General features: G+C 29.3%; 3 protein-coding genes across 4 annotated transcripts; 1 reads left to right on the forward strand and 2 right to left on the reverse strand.

Annotated features, from left to right (window-relative positions):
• Positions 1-220: 220 nt before the first annotated feature.
• Positions 221-7,785, reverse strand: Isha (Insulator su(Hw) mRNA adaptor). Of its 2 annotated transcripts, none has more exons than XM_089177528.1 (16): positions 7,616-7,785; positions 6,841-6,969; positions 6,459-6,750; positions 6,223-6,389; positions 5,874-6,146; positions 5,612-5,761; positions 5,291-5,541; positions 4,937-5,122; positions 4,703-4,836; positions 4,420-4,628; positions 4,156-4,333; positions 3,824-3,900; positions 3,612-3,744; positions 3,223-3,450; positions 1,788-3,140; positions 221-1,696 (listed from the first exon to the last, which is right to left on the reverse strand). In XM_089177528.1, the coding sequence occupies exons 1-16, from the start codon at positions 7,643-7,645 to the stop codon at positions 807-809; spliced, it is 4,680 nt and encodes a 1,559-aa protein (XP_089033654.1). In that variant the 5' UTR covers positions 7,646-7,785; the 3' UTR covers positions 221-806. The 2 variants fall into 2 exon arrangements, with proteins under 2 accessions (XP_089033654.1, XP_015174780.2); XM_015319294.2 differs by having other exon boundaries at positions 5,844-6,146.
• A 584-nt stretch (positions 7,786-8,369) lies between these two features.
• Positions 8,370-12,520, forward strand: PIG-G (phosphatidylinositol glycan anchor biosynthesis class G). Its single transcript, XM_089177529.1, has 13 exons — positions 8,370-8,863; positions 8,965-9,163; positions 9,238-9,447; positions 9,549-9,737; positions 9,825-10,167; positions 10,253-10,449; positions 10,538-10,783; positions 10,849-11,027; positions 11,106-11,284; positions 11,420-11,573; positions 11,631-11,931; positions 12,026-12,198; positions 12,284-12,520. Exons 1-13 carry the CDS (start codon positions 8,718-8,720, stop codon positions 12,513-12,515), a joined length of 2,748 nt encoding a protein of 915 aa, XP_089033655.1. The 5' UTR covers positions 8,370-8,717; the 3' UTR covers positions 12,516-12,520.
• On the reverse strand, positions 12,513-14,913 carry Gmppa (GDP-mannose pyrophosphorylase A). Its single transcript, XM_015319369.2, has 5 exons — positions 14,500-14,913; positions 13,832-14,408; positions 13,448-13,724; positions 13,106-13,370; positions 12,513-13,010 (listed from the first exon to the last, which is right to left on the reverse strand). The coding sequence occupies exons 1-5, from the start codon at positions 14,540-14,542 to the stop codon at positions 12,910-12,912; spliced, it is 1,263 nt and encodes a 420-aa protein (XP_015174855.1). The 5' UTR covers positions 14,543-14,913; the 3' UTR covers positions 12,513-12,909.
• Between the last annotated feature and the right edge of the window lie 15 nt (positions 14,914-14,928).

Below are 14,928 nucleotides of genomic sequence, written 5' to 3' on the forward strand. Positions count from 1 at the left end.
GGAATGAGAAGGCCATTATTTTTTTATCAAAGACAGTATATATAAAATATTTATTGTTATTATTTTTTCTTTCTTTTTTTTTTCTTCCTTTGATTTAGCAATGACCGTTAGCACAATATATTCATTCATTTGTTCTGCTAGGAAAATATAAAAGTATATACAATTCAATAAATTAATAATCGTTTAGAGTATAAGGTACAGATATACTCTCGCTGTACAACGGTACCTTAAGTATGATTGCAAAATTAATTGTATTCAAGTCCTTAACGAGATTACGATGCTAACTGGCATTTTAATAATACAAATGGCAATTAAGTGATTTTATATTTATCTACGAAAAGAAATCTCCTAAAACTTAAATTGCATTTTTATGTTTATTTACATATAGTAGGTCCTGTGTTCACTATCACAGCAAGATCTAGAAGCAGCTTTTTACTTTTCTTTTCTCTTTTTTTTTTTCTTTACTTTACTTTACTTTACTTTACTTTAATTTACTCTATTTCAATTTAATTTACTTTACTTTACTTTTCCTTTCTTTTTTTAAATATCGAAATAAATTTAAAAATTCATATACATTTAAAAAGTGAATACTTTAAAAAAAGACTTCTAAAAGAACTCACTGGACCCACAGCTTTCCCTCACCACTCCAGAGTTTAGTACTCCAAGATCCACAAAACCAAATTCATTTCACTTCTTGCTTAATAACATGATTCTATGTACAATGTGTGTTTGGAATCATATTTTACATGAATCTATTAAAAGATTCTCTTTGCTTAACTTTGGTTAGTCCTCGAACATCGAGCCTTTTACAAAGCATCCGCCTGCTCTAAAATTGCTTGGTCACTATTATTTTCACTCACACACTCAGATTTTTCAACTTGCTCTGCACATTGTTGCGATGAGTCCTCCGTTTTACTGACTGTTTGATATTCACATTGTTTGTCTTCGTTACACTTATTTTCTTCAACATCATTGGCAGAAGATGCATCTACATTAGATTGGTAGGAACTAATTTGTTCTTCTTCATTGTATTGATTTTCATTAACTTCCTTATTGGTTTCTTCGCTTTGCTCATTTTTTATATGATGTACATCATTTTTCTCTTCAATCTGCTCTCTATCTGCAGAACTATCAAGTTCCATTTTTATTGATTGACTGTATTCATTAGTAGTCGCCTCTGATGTAGATTCAACATTTTCAAAATTCCTATCTTGTTTTATATCTATCTTGTCCTCGATTCCTTCAGTGGATGTCACTTCATCTGTATTTTCCGTTATAGGTGGACTTACATTACCCCATCTTGACTTTCTATTTCTATTACGATTTTCTCTATCAGAAATATTGTTCTTATAATCTGGATGTTTGGATCCCTTTTGTTTGTCTCGTGTAAGATGATTTTCTCTCTGGTTATGATTATCAGTTTCAGGAGTACTTGTAGATTGAGGTGTCCATGGACCTGGCAGTGCTCCTCCACCTTCTTGATTCCTCCAAGGTCCATCAGGACCGTGCATAGCTGGCGGACCCATGGGACCGAACGGTCTCATATGTGGACCTGGTGGGCCACGTACATCATCAAATGGCGGCCGGAAAAATGGATCTGCTTCTCTAGGATCGAATGGTGGAGGTCCACGTGGCCCAAACGGCGGTCGAATTCTCATTCGTGGTCCCATACCTCGAGGATGGAATATTAAAGGTCCTAAAGTAAGATGCATTTAGAAAATGTTTAAAAATAAATGATATAAATATGTATATATAGAAAAAAATGTTGTTTATGAGTTTGAACTTACCTCTTGATCCCATACCAGAACCACGCGGACCAAATCCTTCAGGTCCTACAGGACCTCTAGGACCTCGCAACCCCATCATTGGTGGTATTCCAAAGACAGGTTCCATTGGACCTCCAAAGAAATCTCTTCTTCGTGGGTCAAAATCAGGCCGTTCACCATGACTTCTTGGATCAAAACCGTCTTGTAAACGTGGATCAAATCCATCGCGTCTCATATCATATTCGAAACGATCACGTTCATAATCTTCAACCGGTCGTCGATTCCGTATATCCGACCGATCAAAATCTTCTCTGGAAGGTCCTAATCTAGGAGCGAATTCATCCGATCGAGGACCATTATGTCCTAATCTATTCTCAAATTCATCTTGAAATCTTCCAGCTTGCATTCTTGGATCCATAAAATCATCTATTTGAGAACCTCTCGGGCCATTCGATCCTCGCGGAAAATTTGGTCGCTCTCTATCGGGTAAATTTCTTTGTTGATAATCACGTGGATCTCCACCTCTAAAATCGGGTCCACGTGGTGGAAAATCAACACGTTCTTGGACATTTCCAACAAATTTCGGAATATCCATTAATGGTAATGGCATATCGTTAGGTCTTCGAGTACCAGAATTTTCTTCAAAATTTCTTTCACTTCTCTCGGTACTTCGTTCAGTTCTGCTACTTCGAATATTTCTATCTATACGATCATCTATTGGTAATGTACCATCAGCTAATTGTCTCAAACGTTCAGCAAGACTAGGTTTACCATCTTTTTTAGACATTGCTTCGTTATCTTGAAGATTTTGATTAGACATATTAGAACATTCAGAATGCCTCATTGAATTATCACGACTTTCTCTAATATCTCTATTGTCTCTATCTCTTCTATCATCCCTATCCCTGTCTCTGCCATCTCTAGTGTCTCTACAACGATCACGACCTCGGTCTCTTCCTCTACCTCTATCTCTTCCGCGATCCATTCTGGAATCATTGACGTCACTACGATCATTCCTATCACGTTCACGATCTCTTCTGTCTCTACTTTCGCGATCTCTCTCCCTTTCCTTATAATCAATATTTTGTTGTTCATTCTCTATCCTATTGTCGCTGGTGCTTGCACCCATATTCATAGCTGCTATAAGTTGATCACTCAAATTTGGTTTCTCTTTGGAAGTGTTATTGCTCACGTTTAATGGCATGGCATCTTCCATTTCAACATCCATATCATCGGAGTGATGTTGAGGTAGTTGCATTTGCATAGGTGGTGCTGGTCCTACTCCATAAGACTGACGAAGCATTGGTAGATTTGGCATGTTAGTTTCTGAGGTAGGCGGAGGTACTCCTATAGGTGGAACATTGTGTGGCATCCCTATTATTATATATGAATTATAATAAAAAATTCACCTATATCTTTGATAAAGATTAATAATTAACAAGTCGATTTAACGTACCAGTTGAATTTGGCTTGTCCGATGGTGCGGCTGGTGCAGGTAATGGAATTTGTGTTAAAAGGCCTACACCAACGCTTGCACTAAATGGAGAATTGACAGATGGAGTCAACATAGTCTGCATCATTCCTGGAGGTCCCAAAAGACTTTGCATATTGGGTGGAGGTACTCCAATTGGAACATTAGGCATTAAACTGTGTGCCATAGGGAGACCCATAGGTCCTATCATACCTATTATCATTTCATATTGTATCAAAATATGATATAACTTAATCAGATAGAACTTTGTGTTGTATTAATTTATGATTAGATTATCGCATTCAATAACGCATATGGTAATTACATATTATAAAATTATATTATTTATAATTAAATTTGTAGATACAACTTACGTGGAACACCTGTCATTGTAAAAGCTGATGGCATCATTTGTAATTGTGTGTTTGGTGGAGGCAAAAGTGCGGCTGACGTGGGTGGTCGTATTGGTGGCGGTTGGCTAGTATCAACTAACTGCGGTTGTTGCTGCTGTTGTTAAGAAGCATTACAAGTTGATATAACATTTACAATATCGTTAATTAATGTTGAAATTAAAGTATCAATTTACCGATGCAGCTGCTAATGCCTGTTGCTGCATTTGTAATTGCATAATATCTATACTGCCACCAGAATGTTTCAATTTTCCTGTAATATACAAAAACAAACACACTATTTATTTCTGTAAAGTATATATTTAACAATTATATATTAATAAGAAATTGAATCAAATGTTTTGAATTGACTTGACCAAATCAGTACTAATATTTCTAATTTGGCTCAAAAATTCAAAGTTATTCTTGCAAGTTAGTTCATATGTCATATATAAGCATGTTATATATAATCAAATAAACTTGCGTTTATATAAAATAATAAAATTAAAATTTAATTAATTATATATACCTTTTAAACTTGGGGGTAATGTATCTTCATCTATCATACCACCTTCTTCCAACAGTTCCAGATCTTGATCCGTAATGTTAAGTAACTTATTCCATGGAATATAACTGACACCAAGTTCTACTTCCCAGTAATCTTTCCATTCCTTTCCTTTAACACCTTTACCTGGAGCCCATGCTAACTATAAAACGACAAAAAATATTATTTCAATAATATTATAAAACACATATCTTAGAATGATATATTTTTTACAAACAATAAACTTACTGTTATAGCCTTTCCTTGCATTTTATGATTCTTTAGTTTAGTCAGAGCACGATACGCATCTTGTCTTCTGTTCATACAAATAAAAGCACAGCCTCTAGGTGATATGAGATCGATGCTAACGATGTCACCAAATTCTCCGAACGTATCAGATAATTCTTCCTGATGCACTAATTTTGATAAATGACCGACCCAAAGCGTTGTACTGCAAACTAAAAATATATTCTTTTAGTGATGTATATTTATGACTAAATATTATTGATATAAAATCATGTATTAAACATACCACTTAATTTATCTCTAACTATAGGAGGTAATCCACGTTTACGACGTTCCCTTTCCTTTTCCCTTTCTTCTTCTGTCATTTTTTCTCGACTGTCATCCCTTTTTCTATCACGGCCTCTATCTCTGGACCGCGATCTATAATTTGAAAAATTATCAGAATAATTAATTTATATTATATATAATCAATTATAAACATATCAAATCAATGTGTATATATTATAACAAATCCACCTACCTTCTTCTTCTTGATCTACTTCTGGAACGAGATTTTCTATCTCTATCCCTATCTCTGTCTCTATCTCTATGTCGTGGAGATCTAGACCGACTATGATGCCTATATCTTTCCGGTGATCTACTTTGCGATCTAGTATTATCACAATTTACAATTTCAACGCTACTACTATCACGTCTTGCACCATTTCTATAAACAAAATAAACATAAATTTATTAATTATTTATAAGAAATAATCTCTTTACAGAATATATATCAAATATCACATGTATATAATATTCATTTAAATCCCTAATCAAATTATAATTTTATAAATATTTATTCAGCTACATTTCGACTACTCATAAAGAAAATTACCCAGAAAAATCTTGTGATTCCTGGCGTTCATCAAGTAAAGGACTTTTTTGATTCTGATGACCAGTTTGGTTAATTTGCCTCATATTCGACAAAGGTTGTGAAACATATGGCAAAGCTGGAGGATAACCAGGTGGTGGTTGACTCATATCTTGAATAACTCCAGTAGTTGTATTTGTTGAATATGTACTTTGTTGACTTGGTTTCAGAATATCTGTAGGTTTCAGCTCACATTCTGATGCAAAAGGTAAATTCTAAAAACATGATTTATATTTAGGATTATTTCAAATTAATTAGAAATATTTAAGTATTTTAGTAACATACAGGAACAGTTTGAGCCAAGTGTTTATCAAATTCTTCCTCTTGCTGTTTCATCTGTTGTAATTTGCGCATTTTTTCTTCCATTTCATGTTGCGACGATGATGGTATACTTCCCTGCATCGTTTGTTGCAATGTTTGCAATTGCCGTAGTACCTATAATAATATTTCATATTAAAAAGAAAAAAAAAGATTAGATATTGGGAATATATAGAATTGTAAATATATTTTTACTAACTTTTTGACCAGCTATGAAAGAATTAAGTACCTCAGGGTTTGTCAGTAGCAATCCAAGGCTTTCCAAACTATTACTTGTAGATACAGCATTATGCTGAGATGCTGTAGCAGTAGCAGTTGTCGGTGAACTTGCAACGACAACATCGTCATCTTCTTCTTCTCCATAATCAAAATCTAAAAGCTTTTTATCAAATTTAACTGAAGTCTTAGATTCATTAGTATCTTGTTTTTTCAACAACAGTTGTTGCAAATGTTGTAGCTGATCAAGAAAGGATGGATCAACTTGATTCGAATTAGATTGCCCCTAAAAAGACATACAAGAATTTTAAAACTGTTTACAATACTATATTATGTAAATATCAATTTAAATGTATACTAACTATATTGGCTGTTTCAATTTTTGTTTGTGCCAGCCATACTGGATCGATTGGTTTAGTGGAAGAAAATAATTTTTGATCTTTTGCAACAACTTTAACCGCAGATGGAGGTGTCTTTGTTACTGCAGAGATATTGCTGAGATTATTGCCAGATGATACATTCAATGTACCTGTAAATAAAATCCATGTAAAACAATTCCACAAAATAACTAAAAATCATATGACTAAAATATATTTACCATTTGCATTAACCGGCTGTTCTTTATGAATAGGGTGATTGGGATCTGCTAAATCGAAAAGTGGTTGTATAACTTCTGGTGGGAAAACTGCATTTTTTTGCCAAAGATTTAATACACGTATAACTTTGCTTTTATCTTCCGGCGGACATTTTAAAAGATTAAGAAAAGTTGTTTGCATATTTTTAGCAAAACGAGGAGCAAACACATCCTTTTCCATTCCGAATTGATGTCTCGACTGTCTTACTATTGAATCTATTACATATAATCCTGGCACTTTGTATTCTGCTTTACACTGAAAACAAATATATTTATAATAATGAATACTTATGTATATATATATTGTTTTATTTAATGAAATAAATAAACTTTAAATAAAACTTACTTTTTGAATAAATTTTTCCACGCTTTGTACAACATGTTTATAAAATTTTATTGCCTTAATAGCTCCGCGTGTAAGAGAATTCATTTTTGCTTTGGAAATTGGTGGTTTAACATCATATAATGCAGAAAGCTGAAAAATACAATTTGTAATATTAAATAGGTTAATTACAAGTTTGCACGAATAAAATAAATATTTAATTAATATTTTGCTCAAAAATATAAGATAAAGTAAATGTAAAACAATTGAATCAAAGAAAATAATGCTAACCATCCTAACAAAATACAACTAATTAAATCTGTATGAAATACATAAATACATTCATACACATACACACACACGCACGCATACACATATACATACATACATATACACACACCTATATATATATATATATATAACAAATTACTTCAATGATTTTCAATAAATCAAACTTTAGATCATTCCAATAATATTAGCATAATAATTAAAGTAAATTATTTATTTATTGACATAGTCTAATTATTCAATTAAAACTATTTAGTTTGTGTTAGAAAAACAAGAAAAATAATATAATAGCAGGGTATCGTTGGCGTCATTAATGAAAACTACCACATAATCGTCATTTTCAATAATTAATTATTCATATGAATAAAAAATATAAAATAAAAATTGTATGTACATAACATAATATCAACAATAGTAAATTGGTATACGCGATGTCCCTGTACATGCTAAAGAGAGGGAGGATTGCCTTTTCGACGATGACCTCTAAAAGCTTAAGAAATGTTTCACTTACCTCTGCATTAAATGCTTTAACTGCATCCATTGTGGACAAAATCCGTTAGATTAACAGTCACTAAATTTTATACACTTTCGTGTAGGAAATTATTAAAGGATTCACGATAAACTGCATGTCTTTTTAGCACGCACTGTGTAGCTGGTCCATGCTATTCAAGATGTCTGGCGTTTCCCAATATGCATCACGGGGCGGCGATGTGACGTCACACCTGTCGTATCAATCGCTAATATACAGAACATTTTTCAAACTAAATTTTAACATTTTCTTAATTACTGTTATTTGAAATTCATGTTACTAATTTTAGACAACATTAGCTATTAAGAAATACATTTTCCAAAATTTGTATTTATTTTATTATATACGTTCATTTTCATTAATAATTTAATCATATTGATAATAAAAAATTACTAAATTTTAATTATTCAATTAAAATTATTATATTACAATATAGATTGAATAAATGATGATACTTTTGATCGAATATTTTAATAATGAGTATTATTAAAATAGTTTATGTTTTATATTTTTTAAATAAATATATTTATTTTATATACAAGAGTTTCGAGACATTTTTTCTATCCAATGAAATGTTTGCAAACTTGAATTCAACATTTTTATTGGTTAATAATTATTTGGAATGAAAAGTAATAAAAAACAAAAATTAATGTCAAATAACAATTATAAAGGATTATTATTATTAAGATTTTGTTGTAGAATAGTAAAATAAAAGGATCAAATATTTTTATAATGGTATATTAGAATCAAAAAATACTATGCAGACCTCTTTTAATTGTTTTACAAATGTTACCTTCATCTACATTCTCGAAACGCGGGAAATTCGAATTACTTCACATTTATCTGCTTTCAATAAAATAACCTACATTAATAGACTAAAGTTTTATCTTTGATTATTCATAATAAAATGTTTCTTTGCGTTTATATGGAAACACAAAAATTGTGTCGCTAAAGTTCGGTAAAATTATGCTAATTCCGGAATTTTTCAACAAATTCAATTATAGAATCCCTTAACTCATACATTAAGTAATATATACAGAATATTGAAAAATATTTGCACTTTTTTATTAACACAAAACTGAAAATGTATAACAACATTAGATTAATTTATTCAATAATTGTTGGAACTTTTTCAGTTGTTTTATTTATTTATGGATTTTTTCCTATTATACATTATGATAATACTATAGCATCGATAAATAATATACCACAATTTATAGATAATGAAAAGTATGTTTGTATACAACTTTGAATGAAAATATAAATCATTTAAAAAATGTAGTTATAAAAATGCATAGTATTTTTTATTAAAATAATATTTTATGTTTCAGGATAGAAACAAATACTTTATATAAACCTTTGGTGAATAAATTAATCATCATGGTAATTGATGCATTCCGTTGGGATTTTGTATCCGATTCAATTGGAAAATCTGCTATGCCGATAACAAATAAACTCATTGAGAATTCGTTAGCATGTTTATTGCAAGCAAAAGTAGAACCGCCAACAGTGACAATGCCTAGAATAAAAGTATGATTTATAATTTAATTTTACTAAAAAATATCAAGCGTTTTAACTTAAAAGTATTACAAAAAAAAAAATAGGCAATGACAACAGGCAGAGTACCAACTTTTGTCGACATGGTTTTAAACTTTGGAAGCCAACCTATTTTAAGTGACAATATTTTACTCCAAGCAAAGACTTATGGACATGATATAATATTTTATGGAGATGATACTTGGCTGAAATTATTCCCTACTATGTTTAAACGTTCCGATGGTACCACGTCATTTTTTGTTTCTGATTTTACAGAGGTATGGAATTAAAAATTGATAATTTCTCTTATCTATTTTATACTATTAATAAACTATATATTTTATACTATTTATAAACTAATTAATCTAATAATATTTAGGTGGATAATAATGTTACACGACACATAGATAATGAACTCCATAATAATGATTGGTCAATAATGATACTCCATTATCTAGGATTAGATCATATTGGTCACGTAAATGGACCATTTAGTCCTTTGATCAAACCTAAGCTTACTGAAATGGATAATATTATAGGGCAAATATATTCTAAAATGTTGTATTGGGTCAGTTGACAATAATATTGATAAAAGTTTATTTATATTATTGATACAAGGTTCTTTAAATTATTAAAAGGTTTTATGTTTTATCAGAATGAGATTGGTAATTCAACTTTATTTATAATTTGTGGAGATCATGGTATGAAAGATTCTGGTGGTCATGGAGGTGCAACTTTTCAAGAAACAACGGTTCCTATTATTGCGATTGGAGCTAATTGTTCTAAATCATATAGTCAACCAAAAAAAATAGCTCAATTAGATATGGCAGCAACGTTATCTGTTATGTTGGGTTTACCAATACCATATTCCAATTTTGGAAGCATTGCATTAGAGTTATTAGATAATTTACCTATCTCTAGAAAATTATTTGCACTTTATTATAATGCTAAACAAGTTCATACTCAATTCAAAAAATTGACTGACTACAACTTTCAATGTAAGTTATTACACAATATATATATGTATAAATAGTCAATGAAATAAGTATATCAAAAATTTGATATTTAAAATTAGTTTTACAGATGCTCATCATAAATATATGGATGCAATTAAACTTCATCTCAATTGGATGAAATCACCTAATAACCCGTATGAAACAGGATATCATATTATAGCTGCATATCGTTCAGCACTTAATGAAATGAAAGAAATATTGGTCAAAAACATGTTAAAAAATGATACATATTTAATGATTACGGCCATGTTTTTTTTGTGTCATGTACGTATAATCTATTTAATTTGGTAGATTAAACATCAGGATATATATATATATCTCTGTAGAATTTTTTAATTTGTGTGTATTTTAGGTCTTATGGATATTATTACACGAACAATATTATTCATCAGCAATTTTTCAAAAAGTGTTGAAATTATTTGCGATACATTTATTTTTACTGATAATATTAATTTCTTTCTGTAGTATTGAAACTCTAAGTTTAGCTCTTTTTGATAATAGAACAAATTGTATATTTATATTAAGTATTATTGGATTATTGTTTTTAAATTGTTATTTTCTCGCTAAAATCAAATATCATAATGTTATATTGACAAAGGTATGTAATATAAATAATTATTATATATACATATTTCCAATATTAATTCATAAATTTTTGACCAGTTAAAAAACTATAATACATTCGAATGGATTTTTATCTCTGGAACATTAATACATTCTACAAGTCTAATTAGCAGTAGTTTTGTGGAAGAAGAACATCAAACTTGGTATTTCTTTTGGGTTTCCTTCCTCACGTTGTTGCTTTATAAAAATAGCAAAATATTTACAATGGAACTTTTAAAGTAAACTATTTTCACAATCTAACTTTTAATGAGATTAAGTCAAAAGTATATACTTAATCTATTAATTTATATTTTTAGGATACGCATAGATAGTACACAATATCTGATCTCTATTGAAATATTATTATTACTCATAGGGCACAGAATCTGTCGAATGTTAAACAGTACTGGTAATAAATATAATCATCTTCCCGATATCGCAGGATATTTATTAAAAGAAGAATCTAAAATCAGTATAACGATCTTGGTTATTATAGGTAATTATTCGTATATGTGTATTTATATCAGAGCTTCTTATATAGAGTTATATGGGTGTCATGAAAATATTTGAGAAGCTTTGATCTATATTATAAATAAAACATTTGTTATAATTTATAAATTTCTTGTTTTAGCTCTCACACTTTTAATATGTATTAATTTTGTAACTGAAAAATCAATTTATAGATGGTACAGTTTATTTTTGAATATAGGATTGTCCTTATGCATTTATCTTCGTCACATCAACAATCAAACTATCCTACCTATATCACTATACTCACCATCTAAGTAAGTATTCTTTAAGTTGTATCTGATAAAAATTAAAAAAATATCATATTATTTCAGAGATGGAAAAGAAGTATTGATATTTTGGAACTTATTTATAATATTCTGTATATACTCTATGTACAGATTATTTTTAATAACAAAACGCAACAAAAATAATTTCTTAAATTATGCCATACTTTTTTTTGTACAAGCATGGATTATGGTATCGGCATTGTTACACCAACCGTACAATTTAATATTACTTCCATTACAATTACTAGTTACTTCTGTAATTAATTCGATATTAAAATATAATAATATGGAAAAAATGAATATATTTGTAAATGCCTGGATTGGAAATGTGTTTTACTTTTATCAGGTATTCATTTAATTAATTATTTTTATTTTCCAATAATTTAGTAATATAATGAATGCAATATTCCTTCATTAATTTATAATATTTTTTTGTATAGGGAAATTCTAATAGTCTTGCTGATATCGATATTTCAGCTGGTTATGTTGGTTTGCAATCATACAGACCTTTTATTATTGGAATGTTTTTAATAGTAAATACATATTCTGCACCAGTTTTAGCTTATTTCTTAAACATGTATCACAGAACATTATCGTATAAATCGGCTCAAATGTAAGTATATGTTCTTTATATTATTAATAAATCCCTTTATTATAAAATCCTATAAATATAAAAACTATTTTTCATTTATTTTTAGTTTACATTATATACTATTATTCGACAACAGAATTTATATGATATGGAAGTTAATACCAGTTATTATTTATACGTTTGTAATGACAATACATAAACATCATTTATTTATATGGAGTGTATTCGCACCTAAATTATTGTACGAGTCAATGTATTTAGGTGTTATGAGTTGTACTGTATTGTTTTTACAAACAATTATTTTAATACAGCATATAATAAATAAGTACATGAAATAAATTTATATCGTGTAATACAATCTTTTATTCCTTCATTGTGAAACATTAATATATTAGATAATTTGTGTATAAAATGTATTTTTTATTATTCGTTTTTAATTTCGATAGAAACCATCTCGTACGTTATATTTAGAAAAACAGTCTATAGTGTATAATACAAAGTTATTAAGCCTTCGATGTTCTATCAGCTTTGGTGATCATGCATCCAAACGATACAAAAGTTTATTTAATTGACTATAAATAATCTTATCTTTTTACATGTATTACATATTAAATTGAAATATGCTTTAATTGTGCGTGAATATTATAGCACACACATACGTACACACACACAGACATTTATTACCATTTTATTTATTTCCAATAATGTACAAAAGAAAAACAAAAAAAATATTTATAAAATTATTTCATTTTTAAAATTTCTCGATAATACTTTGTGCGGCAATACAATAGAATTTAATAGAACCTTTTCTGATGCTAATGTAACGCTTGTGCCTGAAATATACGTAAATAATTGATGAATTATTGAATGAATTGAAATATTCGTAGCATATATAATTATATTGTAAATGAAATTCTCAGATTAATACCAAGTATCGTGATGGAAGGATTTAATTTGCCATTGATGTTGAAGAGAGGTAAATTTTCCATCTTAGCAAATGGTTTGTCAGGATTTGGATCGCACAGAGTACCTTCAATGCGTGCCCATTCTCCAACGCGACTACCTTTTCCTATTATACTATTTAAAATAATGGTATGTGCTTGAATCTGCGCATTGGCCAAAATAATTGATTCTTTTATTCTTACACCAGCTTCGATAACTGTATTCATTCCTATACTAACATTTGGTCCTAACTGTAACAATAAAATGAAAATTAACAATATTCTATCTTATTAAAGTAGTTATTAGAGAAATTTTATATTAATATCACCAAAGCAGATGGATGAACAGTAGCTGTTGGATGAATGTATACATCTCCAATGATATTACATTTATTTGAACTTGGAGAAGTAAGATAACCCGGATTTTTAGTTTTATATAAAGATAAATAATGTCGATTTGCGTAAATGGCAGATCCTGCTGTTTTTAACTGTGACCACCACCTTGTAACAGGTAAAGCAAACAAACATCCATTTCCTGCTAGTCGTGTTATTATATCTTGCTCTAATGCAATATTTGCAGGATCTCTACCATTTCCATTTAATTGTCTGTCTCATTAAAAGAAACAAAAAAAAATTAATTATATTAGAATATACAAGTACAATAAAATAGCGATAAATCTTGCAGTAAATATCCATATGATAATGATACCTACAAACAATTTTCTTGTTGTTGGCTAGCATTAAAAACATCTGCCATTGATTGAAAAATATTAGGAGATGTAATATATATTCCACAATTAATAAGAGTAGATACAAACGTCGATGGTTTTTCGACATAATGTGCCACTTCTCCATCCTTACCCAAAACCATACAACCATAATTTAATGATTGCTGTCTAGTAGCTTCTGTAGCCATAATAGTTAACAATGCCTGCTTTTTACTATGAAATTCTACGAGTTCTTGTAAGGGAAAATCGGCACATACATCTCCATTTATTACAAAAAAATATGTTGGACTACCAGAACGTATTTGATCTCGGAAATGATACATGCCTCCGGCTGTACCTAACGGTGTGAATTCTTGTAAGTATCTAATAATTACACCGTATGTACTTTTCATATCCATTATGAATTGTGATAATTCATTAGCAGGATATGAACCGATAATTAAAATTTCTTCTAAATTAGGTACTTCGGAACATGCTTCAATATGGTGTTGAATCATTGGTAAACCAGCAACTGGGAACAGTGGTTTAGGTATATCTAATGAGAGTGGTCGAAATCTGGTGCCTATTAAAATAAATACAATTATAATTATTAAAATATATTATAAATCATAGCTTTGTAAATGGAAGAAGAAAATTTTTTTAGGTTAACATACCTTTTAAAGGGCCACCAATTAATATAACAGCTTTTAACATCATTTTTTATGAAAATATATTGTTAATAACAAAGTTACAAAATATTTTAACAAATTTTATAATTTTTATTAAATAAAGTAATAAATAACTTATCTGTCAAATAAACATAAACAGAAATTATTCTTTAAAAAGATAATAAAAGTATATTATTATGAATGAATAACTGTGAATAAAACACATTTGTTAACGTATATGTATAAAAACGGAACACTTATCTACACAGATAAGCATACATTCGACTACGTTGCATCAATTGGTAACATTTTAGACATAACCTTAAAATTACGGAAATATATGTAGACGTGTATATACTCAAAATTATTTATTGTTTAGATTTTTATAAACAGTACTATAATATATATCAGAAGTGACAATAAAACTTTATATAT

The sequence above is a fragment of the Polistes dominula genome, unplaced genomic scaffold, assembly GCF_049000335.1.
Source record: "Polistes dominula isolate Pdom_NZ unplaced genomic scaffold, Pdom_raw_medaka contig_24, whole genome shotgun sequence".
In the NCBI taxonomy this organism is placed as follows: domain Eukaryota; kingdom Metazoa; phylum Arthropoda; class Insecta; order Hymenoptera; family Vespidae; genus Polistes; species Polistes dominula.